We start from the raw sequence: 19697 nt of genomic DNA, 5'->3' as shown, positions 1-19697 counted from the left end.
AAAAAAAAAAAAAAAAAAATGAAAAGCACAAAATAGAGCATACAAGAGGTGTAAGTAAAAAGATAATCAAAAGGTATAACATTGTAAGATTTAAGAGACTAATACCTTTTTTAAAAAATTAGTCTAAAAGCCAGTATAATTACTAAGTTTGATTTATAACTCCACATTTTGTTTTCTACATAATTTAAGAAACTAACAGATTTTAAAAAATAATTTGTTAATAATCTTGGACACACAATATATAAAGATGTAATTCTGTGGCATCGACAACTAAAAGGGGTGAGGACAGAACTGTTTAAAAGCAGAGTTTTTGTATGTTACTGAAGTTAAGCTTGTATACATTCTGAGCGCTACAACTTAGGATAATAAACGTAATCATCATGATAATGAAAAAATAATAGCTCAAGAATGTACACAATAGAGATAAGTAAAGACTTTCAATGTGGCACTAAAAAACAAACACAAAGAAAACAGTTATATAGGAAATAAGGGAGAAAAAGCTACAAGGCATATGTAAAACAAATTAAAAATGACAGAAGACCATCCTTATCAGTAATAACTTTAAATGTAGCTTAATGAAACCCTCCAATCAAAAGATAGAGATTGGTAGAATACATAAAAAATAAATAAAACCAAGATCCAACTATATGTTATCTACAAGAAACTAACTTAGGATTCAAAATCACAGATAGGTCAAAAGCAAAACAATGAAAAGGGCTATTCCATGCAAATAGTAACAAAAACAGAACAGAGGTAAATACTAATATGAGGCAAAATAGGCTTTCAACCTAAAGTGTTCATTAGACAAAAGAACATAACATATTAAAATATTTATTTACCTAATAACAGACCATCAAAACATATGAAGCAAAGCTGTCAGAACCAAAGGGAGAGTTTTACAATAATAGTTAAAGGGTTCAATACTCCCCTCTCAATAATGGATAGAAAAACTAGACAAAAGATAAATAAAACAGAGGACTTGAACAATAGAACAAACCAACTAGACTGAAAAGACATATATGGAACACTATACTCAACTACAAGAAAATACACTACACACTCCTCTAAAGTGCACATGGAACATTTTCTAGGACAGGCCATATTTTAGGCCATAACTTAAGTCTTAATAAATTTTTTAAAATTGGTATCATACAAAGTATCTTCCCCAATCATAACAGGATGAGGTTAGGAATCAATAATGGTAGAAAAACTAGAAAATTCACAAATTTGTAGAAATTATACAATATACTATTAAATAACCAATGGTTCAAAAAAGATCACAAGAAAAACTAGAAAACAGTTGGAAATGAATGAAAACAAGAACAAAGCATACCAAAACTTATGGGACACAGCAAAGCAGTAGGAGGAAAATTTATAGCTGTGAGTGCTAACACTAAAAAACAGGAAAAATCTGACCAAGCACAGTGTCTCACACCTGTAATCCCGGCACTTGGGGAGGCCAAGGTGGACAGATCACTTGAGGTCAGGAGTTCGAGACCAGCCTGGCCAACATGGTGAAACCCTGTCTCTACTAAAACTACAAAAAATTAAGCAGGCATGGTGGTGCACGCTTGTTATTCCAGCTACTCAGGAGGCTAAGGCAGGAGAATCACTTGAATATGGGAGACAGAGGTTGCAGTCAGCTGAAATCATGCCACTGCACCCTGGCCCGGGCAACAGAGCAAGACTCTGTCTCAAAAAAAAAAAACTAAACAAAACAAGAAAAGTCTTAAATCAACAATCTAACATTACACTTAAGGAACTAGAAAGAGAAAGACAAACTAAACCTAAAACTAGCAGAAAAAAGAAAATAGTAAAGATGAAAGCAGAAATAAACAAAATAGAGAATAGAAAAAGAGAAAATCAATAAATCGAGATTCTTTCAAAAATATCAACAAAATTACCAAATCTTTAGCTAGACTAAGAAAAACGGAGAGAAGACTTAAATTAGTAAAATCAGAAATGAAAGTGGAGCCATTATTACCAATTCTATAGAAATTAAAAGGATTATAGGATTATATGAGAGAACTACGAGCAAACTGGGTAACCTAGATGAAACATTTAAAGAACTATCAACAATCCTTCTCAAATATTTCCAAAAAACTGAAGAGGAAGAAACATCCCTAACTCATTCTATACTCTGTGTGATGGTTAATATTGAGTGTCAACTTGATTGGATTGAAGGATGCAACATATTGTTCCTGGGTGTGTCTGTGAGGGTATTGCCAAAGGAGAGTAACATTTGAGTCAGTGAGCTGGGAGAGGCAGACCCATCCTCAATCTGGGTGGGCACCAGCTAATCAGTTGCCAGCGTGGCTAGAATAAAGCAGGCAGAAGAAGGTGGAAAGAGCAGACTTGCTGAGTCTTCTGGACTTCATCTTTCTCCTATGCTGGATGCTTCCTGCCCTCAAACATTGGACTCTAAGTTCTTTGGCTTGTAGACTCTTGGACTTACACCAGTGGTTTGCCAGGGGCGCTCAAGCCTTCAGCCACAGACTGAAGGCTGCACTGTCGGCTTCCCTACTTTTGAGATTTTGGGACTCGGACTGGCTTCCTTGCTCCTTAGCTTGCAGATGGTGTATTGTGGGGCTCCACCTTGTGATCATGTGAGTCAATACTCCTTAATAAACTCCCCTTCATATATACATCTATCCTATTAGTTCTGTCCCTCTAGAGAACTCTGACTAATATATTCTGATATAAAAGCCAGACAGAGACTACAGGAAAACTAAAAGCCAATATCTCAGATGAAAAGAGATACAATCAACAACATACCAAGAAGATTATACATCATGACTACATGAAATTTATCTCTGGGATACAAGGTTGATTTAACAAATCAATGTTATACAACTCATTAACAGAATGAAAAATAAAAACCACATGATCATCTCAAATAGATGCAGGGAAAGCATTTGACAAAGTTCAAAATCCTTTCATGATAACAACTGTCCACAAAATAAGTTTAGAATAAAATGTCCTGAACAAAATTGAGGTCATTTATGAAAGGCCTATGCCTAATATAATCAACAAAGGAAAAATTTTCAGTTTTTGCCTCACCCCAAGACAAGGACGTGCACTTTCATCAATTACATTCAACATAGAATTGGAAGTATTATCAAGAGCAATTAGACAAGAAAAATAAAATACATCCAAATAGGAAAGCAAGAAGTAAAATTATGCCTCTCTGCATATGACATGAACCTATATGTACAAAATCATAAAATTAGACCAAAAAGTTAGAACTAGAAAATGAATTCAACGAAGTAGCAAGATAGGAAATAGACATGCAAAAATCAGCTATATTTCTTTATACTAATAGTGATCTATCTGAAAAAAATCAAGACAGTTCTACTAACAATAGTATCAAAAAGATTAAGATACTTAAGAACAAATTTAACAAAGGAGGTCAAAACTCTACACACTGAAAACTATGAAACACTGAAGACAACATAAATAAATGGCAACAAATCCCATGTCTGTAAGAATAGAGGAATATTGTTAAAATGTCTATACTACCAAAAGCAGTATACAGATTCAACAAAATCCCTATCAAAATTCTCATGGCATTTTCAATAGAAATAGAAAAAAATTATAAAGTTCACATGAAACCACAAAATACCCTCAAAAAACAAAACAGCCTTGAAAAGGAAGAACAAAGTTGGAGACACCAAGTTTGTTGATATCAGATAATATTACAAAGCTATAGTATGGTATTGACACAAAAACAAACATATAGACATTGGAAAAGAATTGGGAGCCCAGAAATAAACCCAAACATCTGCAGTCAACTAATTTTTGACAAGGGCATGAAAACATACAATGGAAAAAGGCTAGGGATTTTAGTCAATGGCACTGAGAGAACTATACACATACAAAAGAATGAAACTGGCCCTTATCATACACCATATCCAAAAAAACAATCAACTCAAAATGGACTAAAGACTTAAAAATAAAATCTGAAACCATAAAATTCTTAAGAGAAAACAGTGAGAAAGATCCTTGATGTTAACTTTGGCAATGGTTTTCTAGATAAGACACCAAATATGCAACAAAACCGAAAATAAACAAGTAGAGCTACATCAAACCAAAAATCTCTGGACAACAAAGGAAATAAACAACAAAATGAAAAACCAACCTACACATTGGGAAAATATATTTGCAAACTATACATCCAATAAAGGGTTAATACCTAAATTACATAAAGAACGTGAATAGTTCAATAGCAAAAAAAACCAAATAACTTAATTTAAAAATGGGCAAAGGACCTGAATAGTCATTTCCCCAAAGATAATATATGAATGGCCAAAAGGCATATGAAAAGCTGCTCAACATCACTAATCATCAAGAAAATACAAATCAAAACCAGAGTCTCTTAATAGCAGAATTGATTAAGCAGAAGAAAGCGTGAACTTGAATATAAGCGATTTGAAAATACAGTCAAAGAAAACAAAGCAAAACAAAGAATAAAAAACAATGAAGCATGCCTACAAGATCTAGAAAATAGCCTCAAAAGCACAAATCTAAGAGTTACGGGGTTTAAATAGGAGACAGAGAAATTAGGGTAGAAAGTTTATTCAAAAGGATAATAACAGAACACTTCCCAAATCTAGAGAAATATATCAATATCCAAGTACAAGAAGGTTACAGAACACCAAGCAGATTAAATCCAAAAAAGAATACCTCAAAGCATTTCATACTCAAACTCCCAAAGGTCAAGGATAAAGAAATCTAAAAGCAGAAAGATAAACGAGTAACATAGAATGGAGGTCCAATAATGTCTGGTAGTGAACTCTTCAGTGGAAACCTTACAGGCCAGAAGAGACTGGCATGAAGGAAAAAGTTTTCGCCCTAGAATAGTATATCTGGTGAAAATGTCCTGCAAACATGAAGGAGAATTAAATAAAGACTTTCCCGGACAAACAAAAGCTGAGGGTTTTATCAACATCAGACCTGTCTTACAAGAAATGCTAAAGGGGGTTCTCCAATTGGAAAGAAAAGAACATTAGCAAGCAATATGAAATCACCTGAATGTACAAAACTCACCAGTAATGGTAAGTACACAGAAAAATACACAATATTCCAACACTGTAATCATGGTGGATAAACTACTCTTAAGTAGGAAAACTAAAAGATAAATCAATTAAACATAATAACTACAACTTTTCAAGACACAGACAGTACAGTAAGATATAAATAGAAACAACAAAAAGTTAAAAAGCAAGGGGACAAAGTTAAAGTGTAGAGTTTTTACTAGCTTTGATTTTGCTTATTTGTTTGTTTATGCTATCAACCTTAAGTTGTCATCAGCTTAAAATAATGGGTTATAAGATAGTGTTTGCAAGCCTCAACAAAATACTAGCAAGCTGAATTCAACAACGTATTAAAAAGATCATTTACTCATCATGACCACCTGTGACTTATCCCAGGAATACAAGGATGGTTCAACATATGCAAATCAATCAATATGATACATCGTATCAACAGAATGAGGACCAAACCATATGATCACTTCAACTGATGCTGAATAAGCACTGAATACAATTCAACATTATTTCATGGTAAAAACCCTCAAAAAACTGGGTATAAAAGGAATTTACCTCAACATAATGAAAACCATATATAACAGACCTGCAGCTAGTATACTGAATGGGGGAAAACTGAAAGTCTTTCTTCTAAGATCTGGAACACAGCAAGGATGCCCACTATCACCACTGTTACTCAACATAGAACTGGAAGTCCTAGCTAGAGCAATCAGACAGGAGAAAGAAACAAAGGACATCCAAAGCAGAAAGGAGTAAGTCAAATTATTTTTGTTTGCAGATGATATGATCTTATATTTGGAAAAACCTAAACACTCCACAAAAAAACTATTAGAACTGATAAACAAATTGAGTAAAGTTGCAGAATACAAAATCAGCACACAAAAATCAGCAGCATTTCTATACGCCAAGAGTGAACAATCTAAAAAGGAAATCAAGAAAGTAATACCATTTACAATAGCTAGAATAAAATACCTGGGAATTAACCAAAGAAGTAAAAGATCTCTACTATGAAAACTATAAAATATTGATGCAAAAACTTGAAGAGGACACACACACAGAAGACAGTCCATGTTCATGGATTGGAAGAATCAATAATGTTAAAATGGCCATAGTACCCAAAGCAATCTACAGATTTTAAATGCAATCTCTATCAAAATACCAATGACATTCTTCACAGAAATTTTTTTTTTAATTCCTAAAATTTATATGGAATCACAAAAGACCCAGAATAGCCAAAGCTATCCTGAGCAAAAAGAACAAAACTTTAGGAATTATATTACCTGACTTCAAATGCTACAGAGCTATAGTAACTAAAATAGCATGGTACTGGCATAAAAATGGACAGAGACCAATGGAACAAAATAAAGAATCTCAAAACAAATCCATACATCTACAGTGAACTCATTTTTGACAAAAGTACCAAGAATATACATTTGGGAAAAGAAAGTCTCTCAAAATATGGTACTGGGAAAGCTGGATATCCATATGCATAAGAATGAAACTAGACCCCTAACTCTCACCACATAAAAAAATCAAATCAGGATTAAATACTTAAATCTAAGACTTCAAACTATTTAACCTACTAAAATTAAACATTGGGAAAACTCTCCAGGACACTGGAGTGGGCAAAGATTTTTTGAGGAACACCTCCACAATCACAGGCAACCAAAGCAAAAATAGATAAGTGGGATCACATCAAGTTAAAAAGCTTCTGCACAGCGAAGAAATTAATGAACAAAGAGGCAACCTAGGAATGGGAGAAAATATTTTCAAACTACCCATCTGACAAGGCATTATTAACCAGAAAATGTAATGAACTCAAACAACTCAACAGGAAAAAATGTAATAATCCAACTTAAAAATGGGCAAAAGATTTGAATAGACATTTATCAAAGGAAGATATACAAATGGCAGTCATATGTAGAAATGCTCAACATCACCAGTAATCATCAGAGAAATGCAAATCAAAACTACAACGAGATATAATCTCATCCCAGTTTAAATGGCTTTTATCCAAAGACAAGCAGTAACAAGTACTGGAGAGGATGTGGAAAAAAGAAAATCTTGTACACTGTTGGTGGAAATGTAAATTAGTACAACCAGTACAGAGAACAGTTTCAAGGTTTGTCAAAAAACACAAATAGAGCTAATATACGATCCAGCAATCCCACTGCTGGGTATATACCCAAAAGAAAGGGAATTAGCATTTCAAAATGGCATCTGTACTCCTATGTTTGTTGCAGCACTGTTCACAATAGCCAAGATTTGGAAGCAATCCACATGTCCATCAACAGATGACTAAATAAAGAAAATGTGGTACATATACACAGTGGAGTACTATTCAGTCATAAAAAAGGTATGAGATCCTGTCATTGGCAACAACAGACATGGAACTGGAGGTCATTATGTTAAGTGAAATAAGCCAGGCACAAAAAGACAAACTTAGCGTGTTCTCACTTATTTGTGGAAGTTAAAAATTAAAACAATTGAACTGACAGTAGAAGGAAGGTCACCAGATGTTGTGAAGGGTAGTGAGGAGGTGGGAGAGGATGTGAGTATGGTTAATGGGTAGAAAAAAATAGTTAGAAAGAATGACTAGGAACTAGTTTTTGGTTTTGTTTTGTTTGTTTTGTTTTGTTTTGAGACAGAGTCTCACTCTGTCACCCAGGCTAGAGTGCAATGGCACAATCTTGGCTCACTGCAACCTCTGCCTCCTGGGTTCAAGTGATTCTCCTGCCTCAGCCTCCCAAGCAGCTGGGATTACAGGTGCGTACCACTACACCCAGCTATTATTTTGTATTTTTAGTAGAGTCAGGGTTTCATCATGTTGGCCAGGCTTGCCTCAAACTCCTGACCTCAAGTGATCTGCACACCTCAGCCTCCCAAAGAGCTGGGATTACAGGCGTAAGCCACTGTGTCTGGCCAAGAACTAGTATTTGATAGAACAACAGGGTGACTATAGTCAATCATAATTTAATTGTACATTTGAAAATAACTAAAAGAATATAATTGGATTATTTGTAACACAAAGAATAAATGTTGAGGTAATGGATATACCATCTACCTTAATGTGATTACTACGCATTGCATGCCTGTATCAAAATATCTCACGTAGCCCATAGTATATATACCTACTATGTACCCACAAAAATTAATTTTAAAATATCTTCTCTATCTTAAATATATAATTTTTCTTTTTTAATTATACTTCTATACAGCCAGAAAACACTATGAGCCAATATCCTTTATGAACACTAATGCAAGAATCCTTGACAAAACACCAGCAAACTGAATTCAGTATATTAAAAGATGGGCTGGGTGCAATGGTTCACACTTGTAATCCCAGCACTTCTGGGGGGCCAAGGCGGGCAGCTCACTTGAGGCCAGGAGTTCAAGACCAGCCTGGCCAACATGGTGAAACCCTGTCTCTACAAAAAATACAATAATCAGCCAGGCATGATGGTGCATGCCTGCAGCCTCAGCTACTCGAGAGGCTGAGGCATGAGAATCATTTGAACCCAGGAGGCAGAGGTTGCAGTGAGCCAAGATTGCACCACTGCACTCCAGCCTGGGTGACAAAGCAAGACTCTGTCTCAAGAAAAAATAATAATAATAGTTCAACATTCTAGGAACAGAAGAAAGCTACCTGAACATAATAAAATCTGTATATGAATAATTTTGACAAAATTATTGGAAAATGCAAAACCCAGTAACAGAGGAGTACTATTTTAAACACGTTAACTTCACGGACATTGAAAGTAAAGATTTTGAGGTAAATTTATATTAAAGATACACAATTCTGGCTCTTTGTAAGAGATAAGAAATAAATGTCTACATCACATATAACATTTTACATTATAAAACACACTATTGTCTATCTCCTCAAACTTCAATTTTAGCATTTAAGATAATTGTTTAATAAATCTGTTATCTCAAAGGGGGTTTTAGGTTGTTTTACATCCTGTTGGCTTCATGCTTGTAGGCTGTAGGACTTTAAGAGAATAAAGAAATAAATAAAATTTAGCCTTAAGATATTAAACATCATTTAAATAGTAACTTTGCCTTGGAGCCTTGATATTCACATGTAAAATACTATACAACATGTTCCAGATTTTGGTTTTGTTTTTGAAGGTTTTATTATTTGTTTCATCTTTTTTGTTTTTGTTCTTGGGGTCTCTGACTTTTCTATTGCTTTTAATTGCTTGGCCTTGATGTACCCCTTTTTTTAAATATTATATTCTTTCCACTATTTTCTTTTGTTAAGCAACAACAGTTTCTGGATCAGCCTTTCATTCAATAGTTCACATTTTAAAATGAGACCAAGAAATGATTTGCTCCATCTAGCAACATCTGTGCCTGCACTTTTCAAGTATACAAATATCCACTTGCTCCCATGAGAGAGACTATAACCATCTCTCCATCCCTCACAAAAGCCAGGATCCCAGGTTCATTTCCAGAATGGATATATATGATATGACTGTTGAACCACTGGGCCAGCCTTACATTATACCTTTCAACAAAATATATTTCATGGCTCATGACTCATAAATGTAGTTTCACTGTAGACAGTGCACAATGAGTAAATCTACCCTTTTCACGGCAAGGAGCCCAACTCATATTTTATTGGCTTACTACTAACTAAATTAAGCTGCAATTTCTCTAAAAAAAGAAAAAAAACACTCATGACTGAAAATAAACAGCCATTTCAATATGGCTGCCAAGGACAGACTTAAAAAAGAACTAATATACTCCAGGTTCAATCTCAAGAGACCTAACAAGTCCATAGAAAATTAATGTACTAAAATAAAACAACTTAGTATTAAGTACTGCTCGTTTTTCACAAAACAGTAAAAAAAGTTCTATAAACGGAAAATCTAAGAAAGTTAACATGTCAGTTAAGAACAGCAGTTAAGTCCCATATATCAGCTCCTCAATGTAAAGTTATTTAGGACACATACCCAAGTCTTCCTAGCATCTCAAGCTCAGGAACATGTGGTCCATATGTCTCTATCTGCAGTGGTTGGTATTCATACAGAGCTTCTTCAAGCTTGTGAATAGGTGCCAGTGAAATATGTTGACCCTGTTAGAAAAATGAAGGAAGTTAATACTTCTTAATACTATTTTCATGTTGTTACTTATTTATAACCATTTTAAAGATTTACTAAATTCCTCACATTAGAAGTATTACCCATTAGTTGTGCTGTTCCATGGGTACAATGCATTGCATAACTGAAACTCACATAATAGAATTAATAGTCATTTACACATGATTTAAAAGAGGAAAACCAAATCCATCATTAAATTCAAATTTAGCGTTAGTACAGTTGTTCAATGTCAATGGTAGAAGTCATAAAATACAAGAGACTTCAAAAACTTTATGCAAAATACATATTATTTAAAAACTATGCATGGATTTTAAAAACGTTTGCACCAAAACAAACTTGTACTAACTTGTAATAACTTGTCTGAACAGCCCCTAGTTTGAAGCATGAAGAAGCATAAGACCATTTGAAAAAAGCTCCTATCAGAGAAATGTGAATTCTACTAAATTGAAACAAGAACAAACATCTATGGTGAAGATTGGATGGAAGAATGGCAAAATCATTCATGCTTTACAGAAAGTTTATGGGGACAATGCCCCAAAGAAATCAGCAGCTTACAAATAGATAACTCATCTTGAGAAGCAACAAGAAAATGTTGAAGATGAAGTCCTCAGTGGCAGACCATCTGCATCAATTTGCGAGGAAAAAAAAAATCTTGTTCTTGCCCTAATTGAAAAGGACTGGTGATTAACAGCAGAAACAATAGGCAACACCAGAGACATCTCAACTGGTTCAGCTTATACAATTCTGACTGAAAAATTAAAGTTGGGCAAACTTTCCACTCAATGGGTGCCTAAACTGTTGCACCCAGATCAGCTGCAGACAAGAGCAGGGCATTCAGTGGAAATTTTAAACAAGTGTGATCAAGATCCTGAAGCCTTTCTTCTAAGAACAGGAGATGAAACATGCCTTTACCAGTACTGAAGACAAAGCACAATCAAAGCAATGGCTACCAAGAGGTGGAAGTAGTCCAGTCAAAGCAAACGTGGATTGGTCACAAGTAAAAGTCATAGCAACAATTCAAAAAACTCACTATTCAAAATACCCATGGCATTTTGCTTATTGAGTTTCTGGAGGGCCAAAATACAATACCATCTGCTGATTATTATCAGTGTTTTGAGAAAGTTAGCTAAAGCTTTAGCAGAAAAATACCTAGGAAAGCTTCACCAGAGTCCTTTCCTCACCACGACAATGCTCCTGCTCCTTTCCTCTCATCAAACAAGGGCAATTCTGCAAGAGTTTCATTGGAAATCATTAGGTGTCCACCTTTCAGTCCCAACTTGGCTCCTTCTTACTTCTTTTTGTTTCCTAACCTCAAAAAATTTGTAAAAGGAACCCATTTTTCTTCAGTAATAATAATAATAATAAAAAAGATTTCACTGACATAGTTAAATTCCCAGGACCCTCAGTTATTTAGGGATGAACTAAATGCCTGGTATCATTGCTTACAAAAGTGTCTTGTTCCTGATGGAGCTTATGTTGAGAAATAAAGTTTATATTTTTTATATTTATCTTTTAATTCCATTTTCTACAAACTTTTTGAAGTCCCCTTGTATACAAGCATAGTCTAGCCTCACATTTTTCTATTTTACTAAACTACTTTGACATTTCTGGTAATCGGTTTTGTTTTGTTTTTTTGAAAGCTCAAATTAGGAAAGAAAATTAATAAAATTATTCTCTGCAAAGCTGTCACATAAATGTCTATTCTCTGAAGTCTTCACATGAAATCTAACTTTATGTGTATTTATTTCACATCACACATACATATACAAACAAAATAAGAAAATTTTATGCTGAAAACTAAATTGGATGAAAACATCCATTCTGAGTATTTTTCTGAGAAGAAAGAACTACTAGATAACTAAAATACAAAGACCCTACAGATTATATTTGAGCAAAATAAAGTGCCACTCAGCTATATACCATTACATTGAGATTTACATATCTATAATCCATGTGGACACAGAATTCTAATTTATAAAAATACCTACACTTTATACAGTCTTTGTTTTCTGATTTTAACCATAGTTCTCTTATTTTTCTTGATACAGTTTTATTACTTTTATTTCATAACTTTTATAAACCATTCTTGCAGTTACTAATTCCTCTAACTTTTAGTTTACAAATTTTTTGTTGTTATATCCCTTAGTTTCCTTTTTCCCTTAAATTACTAAGTTGGATGCGCAGTACACATTATCTATTTTATTTTTTTAAAAAAGGTAAAAGTCATGACTTAAAAGTGATAAAATACAATTGCAGCAGTGAGAAACAACCATTGAAGATGCTTGCACCTGGATTACAGTTTCTCTCTTCAACAAGTTCAACAGCATGTAGCATCATCCTAGCTAGTTTACAGGCACATTGTAATAGGCATCTCTGACACTGTAATGTCAAAAGTACTTCACCAAAAACAGGCAAAGGACTTGAATAGAGATTTCACCACATAAGATACACATATTGCGGCTGGGCGTGGTGGCTCATGCCTATAATCCCAGCACTTTGGGAGGCTGAGGCGGGCGGATCACCTGAGGTCGGGAGTTCAAGACCAGCCTGACCAACATGGAGAAACCCAGTCTCTACTAAAAAATACAAAATTAGCTGGGCATGGTGGCGCATGCCTGCAATCCCAGGTACTCAGGAGGCTGAGGCAGGAGAATCGCTTGAACCCAGGAGGCAGAGTTTGCGGTGAGCCGAGATCTCGCCATTGCACTCCAGCCTGGGTGACAAGAGTGAAACTCTGTCTCAAAAAAAAAAAAAAAAAAGATATGCATATTGCCAATAGGTATATGAAAAGATGCTCAATATCACTAGTCATTAGGGCAATGCAAATCAAACCACGGTGAGATACCACTTCACACCCATGGACCACTTCACACCCATGGCTATTTAAGATGGCTATTATTAAAAAGAAAAACAGAAAATGCTAAGTGTTTGTGAAGATGTAGAGAAACTGAAACTCTTGTGCATTGCTGGTGGGAATGTAAAATGGCACAGTTGCTGTGGAAAACGGTATGGCAAGTCCTCAAAAAATTAAAAACAGAATTACCACATGATCCAGCAGCTGGATTCCGGGTATATACCCGAAAGTGAAGGCAGGGTCTCAAAGAAATATTTGTACACCAATGCATATTTACAGCCAAAAGGTGGAAGCAACCCAGTGTCCATCAAGGAATAAACGAATAAATAATATGTGGTGTATATATACACATAAATACAATAGAATATTATTCAGCCTTTGAAAGGAAGGAAATTTTGACATATGACAACATGGATGAACCTGAAGATATTATGATAAATGAAATAAGCCAGGCATAAAAGGACAAAAAGTTATATGATTCCACTAATAGAAGGTTCCAAAGTAGTCAAATCCATGGAGACAGAAAGTAGATCAGTGGTTACCACAGACTAGGATCATGGGATATGGATACAGGTTCAGTTGAGGAAGATGAGAAAATTTTGGAAATGAATGGTGGTGACAGATGCACAACAATATGGATGTACTTAATGTCACAGAAAAGTATAGTTAAAAGGGATTAAAATATGAACTTTTTATGTTACATGTATTTTACCACAATTTTTAAAACTGAGTTTTGGATATTCTAACTTCCTCATTTGCTTTGCTAGAATTAAAATACGCAGGAAAAAGAGAAAAAAAGTGTAATGTCAGAAACTTCATTCATATTATTTTAACCCCTAACCTCCATGTTCCACAGCCTTTCTAAATAAACATGGAACTGTCAAGCTAAATCTTATACTATCACAGAATAATACAATTTCAGACCAATGATTCAGAGAGCATTGCACAGGTTCAGACAGTGCCTGAGTGGGATATTTTGAGACTTGTTCTGACATCCCTATTTCAAAGTGTCTTCTTCAAAAATTGTCAGACACCAAATTCTCCTGTCATTTGATACAAAATGTCCAGTATTGGTGTCACATGTTTTAGCTATGGGGGTAAAAGGGAGGGGAGAGGAATGAGAGAGGAGGGTAAGTGAGGGAAAGGAAAACTACTGTGACAATTAAAGAAGTACACTTACAGTCTCACCAATACTCCGTTTGCATTTCAGAAATTAGAGAGCAAGGTCCAGAAAGGCTCACACAGAATGGGTGTTTTCGAGAGCTGGATTACCTTCCAAGGAAGATAATATTCAAGAAAAACAAGCTTTCTTAAATAATTGCACTGGAAAACAACATACTAAAACTAATCATTACCTAAATATTAGCAACAACACCCAAATTACTAAAGTTATGATATCTTTTTTTTTTTTTTTGAGACGGAGTCTCACTCTGGAGTGCAGTGGCCGGATCTCAGCTCACTGCAAGCTCCGCCTCCCGGGTTCACGCCATTCTCCTGCCTCAGCCTCCCGAGCAGCTGGGACTACAGGCGCCCGCCACCTCACCCGGCTAGTTTTTTTTGTATTTTTTAGTAGAGACGGGGTTTCACAGTGTTAGTTTAGCCAGGATGGTCTCGATCTCCTGACCTCGTGATCCGCCCGTCTCGGCCTCCCAAAGTGCTGGGATTACAGGATTGAGCCACCGCGCCCGGCCAATATCTTATAATTCAAAGTCTTCTCTTAAGTTTGTGGAGACATCACTTACAATAGCCACAAAGGTCACTGAATAAGAAGAGTTAACATTATTTATTCTGTGCTAGACACTATGCTAAAGGGTTTTGTATGCATATCTCAGCATCCATAATAATTTTATGAAATAAGTACTATTAATCGTACTTTATGAATGAGGAAATGGGGGTTAGATATTGTGACTGAGCAAGATCATACTGTAGTTAATGGCAGTTTGGTGATTAAAAGCCAAGTCTGTCAGATTCTAAAGCCTGTGCTTTTTTCCCCTAACACCTTCATTTTATGGATATGGAAGCTATTATCCTCAAAACGTAAATTTTTCTAAGGTCACATAGAGTCAGATCTCTCAATTCCTGCCCAGTGCAGTTTCCACACACTGCCTTTCAATATCCTATTTTTAAATAATATAATCATGATTAATTTAAAAGTTCTAATGGCATTAAGTAAATCCTAGGTGGTTTAACCCAATTTTTTATATAAATTCTAATAGCTCAGGTACATAAAATACCATAGGCTCAAAAAGGAGTCTTTTTTAAAACTGTAACATCTGAAAGAAATAAACATTACTCAGTGGTAGTTCTTTCTGTTTGCCATAACAACGATAAGGTAAAATTCATAAATGACACACAAACTGCCCTTCTAACATTCCATCTATCTTTCCCTCGGAAAAAACTCATGTGAGATAGATGCCATGGCTCTCAAACCTAAAGCTGGAGCAGAACTTAGAGAACAATGACTTACTCATTGACATGTGTTTTAAATTTTTAAAATCACCCACAGAGCAGATAATGGCTTAACAGGTCACATGAGAAAGTACTAAGGGTTTTAAGTGATTGGGGGGGAAACGGTGTTTAAAAGTTTTTTAGATGAAAAATGGTTATTGGTGATATTTCCACCCAAACAGTAAGGGTGATAGATATTATTCTAAATTATCAGAAAAAGGAGGATTCAAGTTAAAGAAATCAAAGTGCATGATATACTAATTTTAAGTTATATTTGAATTAAATTTGGTTGGGTGCCAAATGGTATGGACTTAAGTGCTATTGAGTATCGAGAGAAAGAACCAATAAAAGGTGGAAGAATGAAAAAGACAGAATAGAAAAAAAGAATATCAAGAGGAAGAAAAAGATAGAATAGGAAGAAAAAGAATATCGAGAGGAAGAATCAATAAAAGATGGAAGAATGAAACAGTGCAACTTGCACTAGACCTCAGAGGACAAAGTCTACAAAAGCAAGGCAATGGGAAGGATAGCAATATTACCACAGCAGTATGTTGTGTCCTGAGACAATAAGTAAACCTGAGCAGAGACAGGTACATAGGGAAAGAAGGGTGGGCAGAGAATGAATCAGTATAGATAGTTTAAATCACAGCTAGAAAAGACTCCAAGTCTAGTTTGAACTCACACGGGTAAGAAATAAAAACTGTCAAAACAATGTCAGAATGTTTTATCTCCAGCATATTAGTAAATAAATTATAAATAAATAATGTTTAATATGACAAGAGAGCGTGAAGAAAGCTGCTTTCATACACTGCTGGTAAGCAAACTATGGAATTGCTTTATTTATGAAAAGCAATTTAGTAAACCTTTAAAATCTTCACATATTTTGACCTAGTAATACCATCTGTAATAATTTATAAGAAAGCAATCAGAAATATAATCAAGTTCCTATTCATAAGTCTGTTCATCACTGTTTATATTGTCAAAAACTGAAAGGAAACTAAATGTTCAATCAATAAGTAAACATCAGTTTAAGTAAACATCAGTTCAATTATAACATAAAACAGTGTGTAGCCATTTAAAATCATGCTTAAAGAGAAATTAATAAAATGTTAAGTACATGATCATTATGATCTAAACTATTTTTAAAATCTGCCTAAGAGTCGGGCACAGTGGCTTATGCCTGTAGTCTTAACATTTTGAAAGACCAAGGTGGGATGATAGTTTGAGCCCAGGAGCTTGAGACCAGCCTGGGCAACATAGTGAGACCTCATCTCTACAAACAAAAAAAAAAAAAAAAAAAAAAATTAGCCAGGCATAGTGGTGTTCACCTGTAGTCCCAGCTCCTCAGGAGGTTGAAGCAGGAGGATCACTTGAGCCCAGGAGATCAAGGCTGCAGTGAGCTGTGACTGTGCCACCATACTCCAGCCTGAGTGTCAGAGCAAGATCTCATCTCAAATAGAACATAATAAAATGAAGTAAATCTGCAAATGCAAAAGAAAACTAAAGAAAAAGTATCCCTAGGTGATGAAATTATTTATCTTTGTTGCACTATTTTCTGAATTGTCCAAAATGGATATAAAAATTGGTATATATTTATGGCTATAAAAAAACTATTATTGAACAATAACACAGATAAAAAAATCAGAAAAAACATACTGCAAGACAAGTGGCCTGGTTTCTTCAGTAGGTCAATATAATGAGAAACAACAACAATAAAGATGACAAAGTATAGAGTGGGATGGGAGCTATTCAAGATTAAGACAGAATTAAGACGTTTAATAAACATAGTGAGAGTCACTGACTCAGTACTAATTTGGAAGGGAAAAAAAAGCCATGAAATATTTTGGCAACAACTGGGGAAATTTGAATATAGACTGGGTATTAAGCTATATTAGAGAATTTCTGTTAATTGTTTGGTGTGATTATGGCATTATGGTTATGTATGAGAATGTCCTATGCAGGAACAGGTCAGTGAGAGATGCCAGTTGAAGAATTTAAAAGTAAAATTTCATGGAAATTGTAATTTACTTTAAAACGGTTCAGGGAAAAAAATGTGCGTGAGTGTGTGTGTGTGTGTGTGTGTGAGAGAGAGAGATGTAATACCAAAATATTATAGATTATTGACTGTAGATATTAGGCATGTGAGTATTCATTGTATTATTTTCCAACTTTGCTATTTTTGAAATTTTTCATTATAAAATGTTTAAAATAGATCACAGAATCTTTGTTAGTTTTGAAAAACAATGGATATGTATTTATAGCAAAGAAAAGAATAATAGCACCAAAGAAAGAAGAGTCTAGAATCAAGTAGGTTAAGTCTGTAGCTATTTTAGTAATTAAGGTTAAAGTAATATGATCTAGATCTGAGTAGTAATGGGGGGGAAGAGAAAAAAAAGAATAATAATTATAATTAAGACTGCAAGAATTGGTAGCAATCTGGTGTAGCTGAGGTGGGAAGCAAAATGTGAAAACCAGAGAGAGCTGATTAACAGAGACAGGAAAAACAGGAAAGTGAAAGGTAGAAGAGCGATGTAGGATGGATGCATGTCCCTTCCAAATTTCATGTTGAAATGTAATCCTCATGTTGAAGGTGAGGCCTAGTGGCAGGGTTTGCGTCATGGGACTGGAGCCCTCGTGAATGGCTTGGTGCGCTTCCTCAGTAATAAGCAAATTCTCTATTAGTTCACATTAGAGCTGGTTTTTAAGAGGTACTTCCTTCTCTCTCTTGCTCTCTCTCTTGCCATGTGTACCTGCTACCCCTGTGCCATCCACCATGAGTAAAAGCTTCCTCATTCAGCCTGCAGACCCATGAGCCAAATAAACACCTTTCCTTAATGAATTACCCAGTCTCAGGTATTCCTTTATACCAATGCAAAACATACTTATACAAAGAGGAAATTTTAAAAAGATAATATGCAGACCAGAAGAAAATACTTGCAAGTCACGTATTTTATAATTCGATCAAATTCAGAATACTACCGATAAAGAATTCTTAGACACCGGGCGCGGTGGCTCAAGTCTGTAATCCCAGCACTTTGGGAGGCCGAGGTGGATGGATCACCTGAGGTCAGGAGTTCAAGACCAGCCTGGCTGACATGGTGAAACCGCATCTCTACTAAAAATTTAAAAATTAGCTGGACATGGTGGCCAGCGCCTGTAATCCCAGCTACTCGGGAGGCTAAGGCAAGAGAATCGCTTCAACCCGGGAGGCAGAGGTTACGGTAAGCCAAGATCGCGCCATTGTACTCCATCCTGGGCAACAAGAGTGAAACTCCGTGTCAAAAAAAAAAAAAATTCCTAGAATTGACTAATAAAAAGACAGAATGACCCAATTAAAAGTGGCAAAAGATTTTAAAAGACCAGATGGCTAATAAGCACATGAAAAGATGCTCAACATAACTAATAATCAGAAAAATGCACACTAAATGCACACTCACTTGAATGACAATAACCAAAATGACAGACAATAAAAAGTGTTAGTGTAGATGTGGAGAAACTGGAATCCACAGACATTGCAGTTGAGAGTATACAATGATGCAGCCACTCTAAAAATTAGTTCAGTAGTTTTCTTGAAGTAACAAGTAAGTTTAATTTACAACTTAGTAATTCCACTTATCTACCCAGGAAAAATGAAAACATATGACCACACAAAGACTTGTATATGAATGTTCATAGCAGCTATTAATAGCAGCCAAATAAATAGTGGAAACAATCTAAATGTCCAACAATTGTGAATGGATACATAATATGGGGTGGTACATTCATATAGTATGAATATGAATTCCTTTATTGAACATTCACACAATATGCTGAATTTTATTACTATTCAACTATAAAAATGAATGAAATATTGGTACATGCTACAACGTGGATGAACTTCAAAAACGTTATGCTACAGGAAGCCAGATGCAAAGGACCAATGTATTATAGGATTCCACTTACAGGAAATGTCCAGAAAGGGCAAAATTACAGAGACAGAAAGTAGATTAACAATTGCTGGTATTAGGTCTAACATTTAAGTCTCTAACCCATCTTGAATTAATCTTCGTATAAGGGGTAAGGAAAGGATCCAGTTTCAGCTTTCTACTTAAATGTTAGACCTAATACCATAAAAACCCTAGACGAAAATCTAGGTAGTACCATTCAGGACATAGGCATGGGCAAGGACTTCATGTCTAAAACACCAAAAGCAACGGCAGCAAAAGCCAAAATTGACAAATGGGATCTAATTAAACTAAAGAGCTT

General features: G+C 35.1%; 1 protein-coding gene across 1 annotated transcript in view; it reads right to left on the bottom strand.

Moving 5' to 3' along the window:
* MNAT1 (MNAT1 component of CDK activating kinase) overlaps positions 1-19697 on the bottom strand; it is a 182416-nt gene that overhangs the window by 19309 nt on the left and 143410 nt on the right. The window contains exon 7 of the mRNA XM_017859423.1: positions 10004-10125. Coding sequence (XP_017714912.1) covers positions 10004-10125 — 122 coding nt within the window. The remainder of the gene's footprint in view (positions 1-10003; positions 10126-19697) is intronic.

The sequence above is a fragment of the Rhinopithecus bieti genome, unplaced genomic scaffold (assembly GCF_001698545.2).
Source record: "Rhinopithecus bieti isolate Rb0 unplaced genomic scaffold, ASM169854v2 scaffold_50364, whole genome shotgun sequence".
Classification (NCBI taxonomy): domain Eukaryota; kingdom Metazoa; phylum Chordata; class Mammalia; order Primates; family Cercopithecidae; genus Rhinopithecus; species Rhinopithecus bieti.
This window is presented reverse-complemented; position numbering and strand designations above follow the sequence as displayed.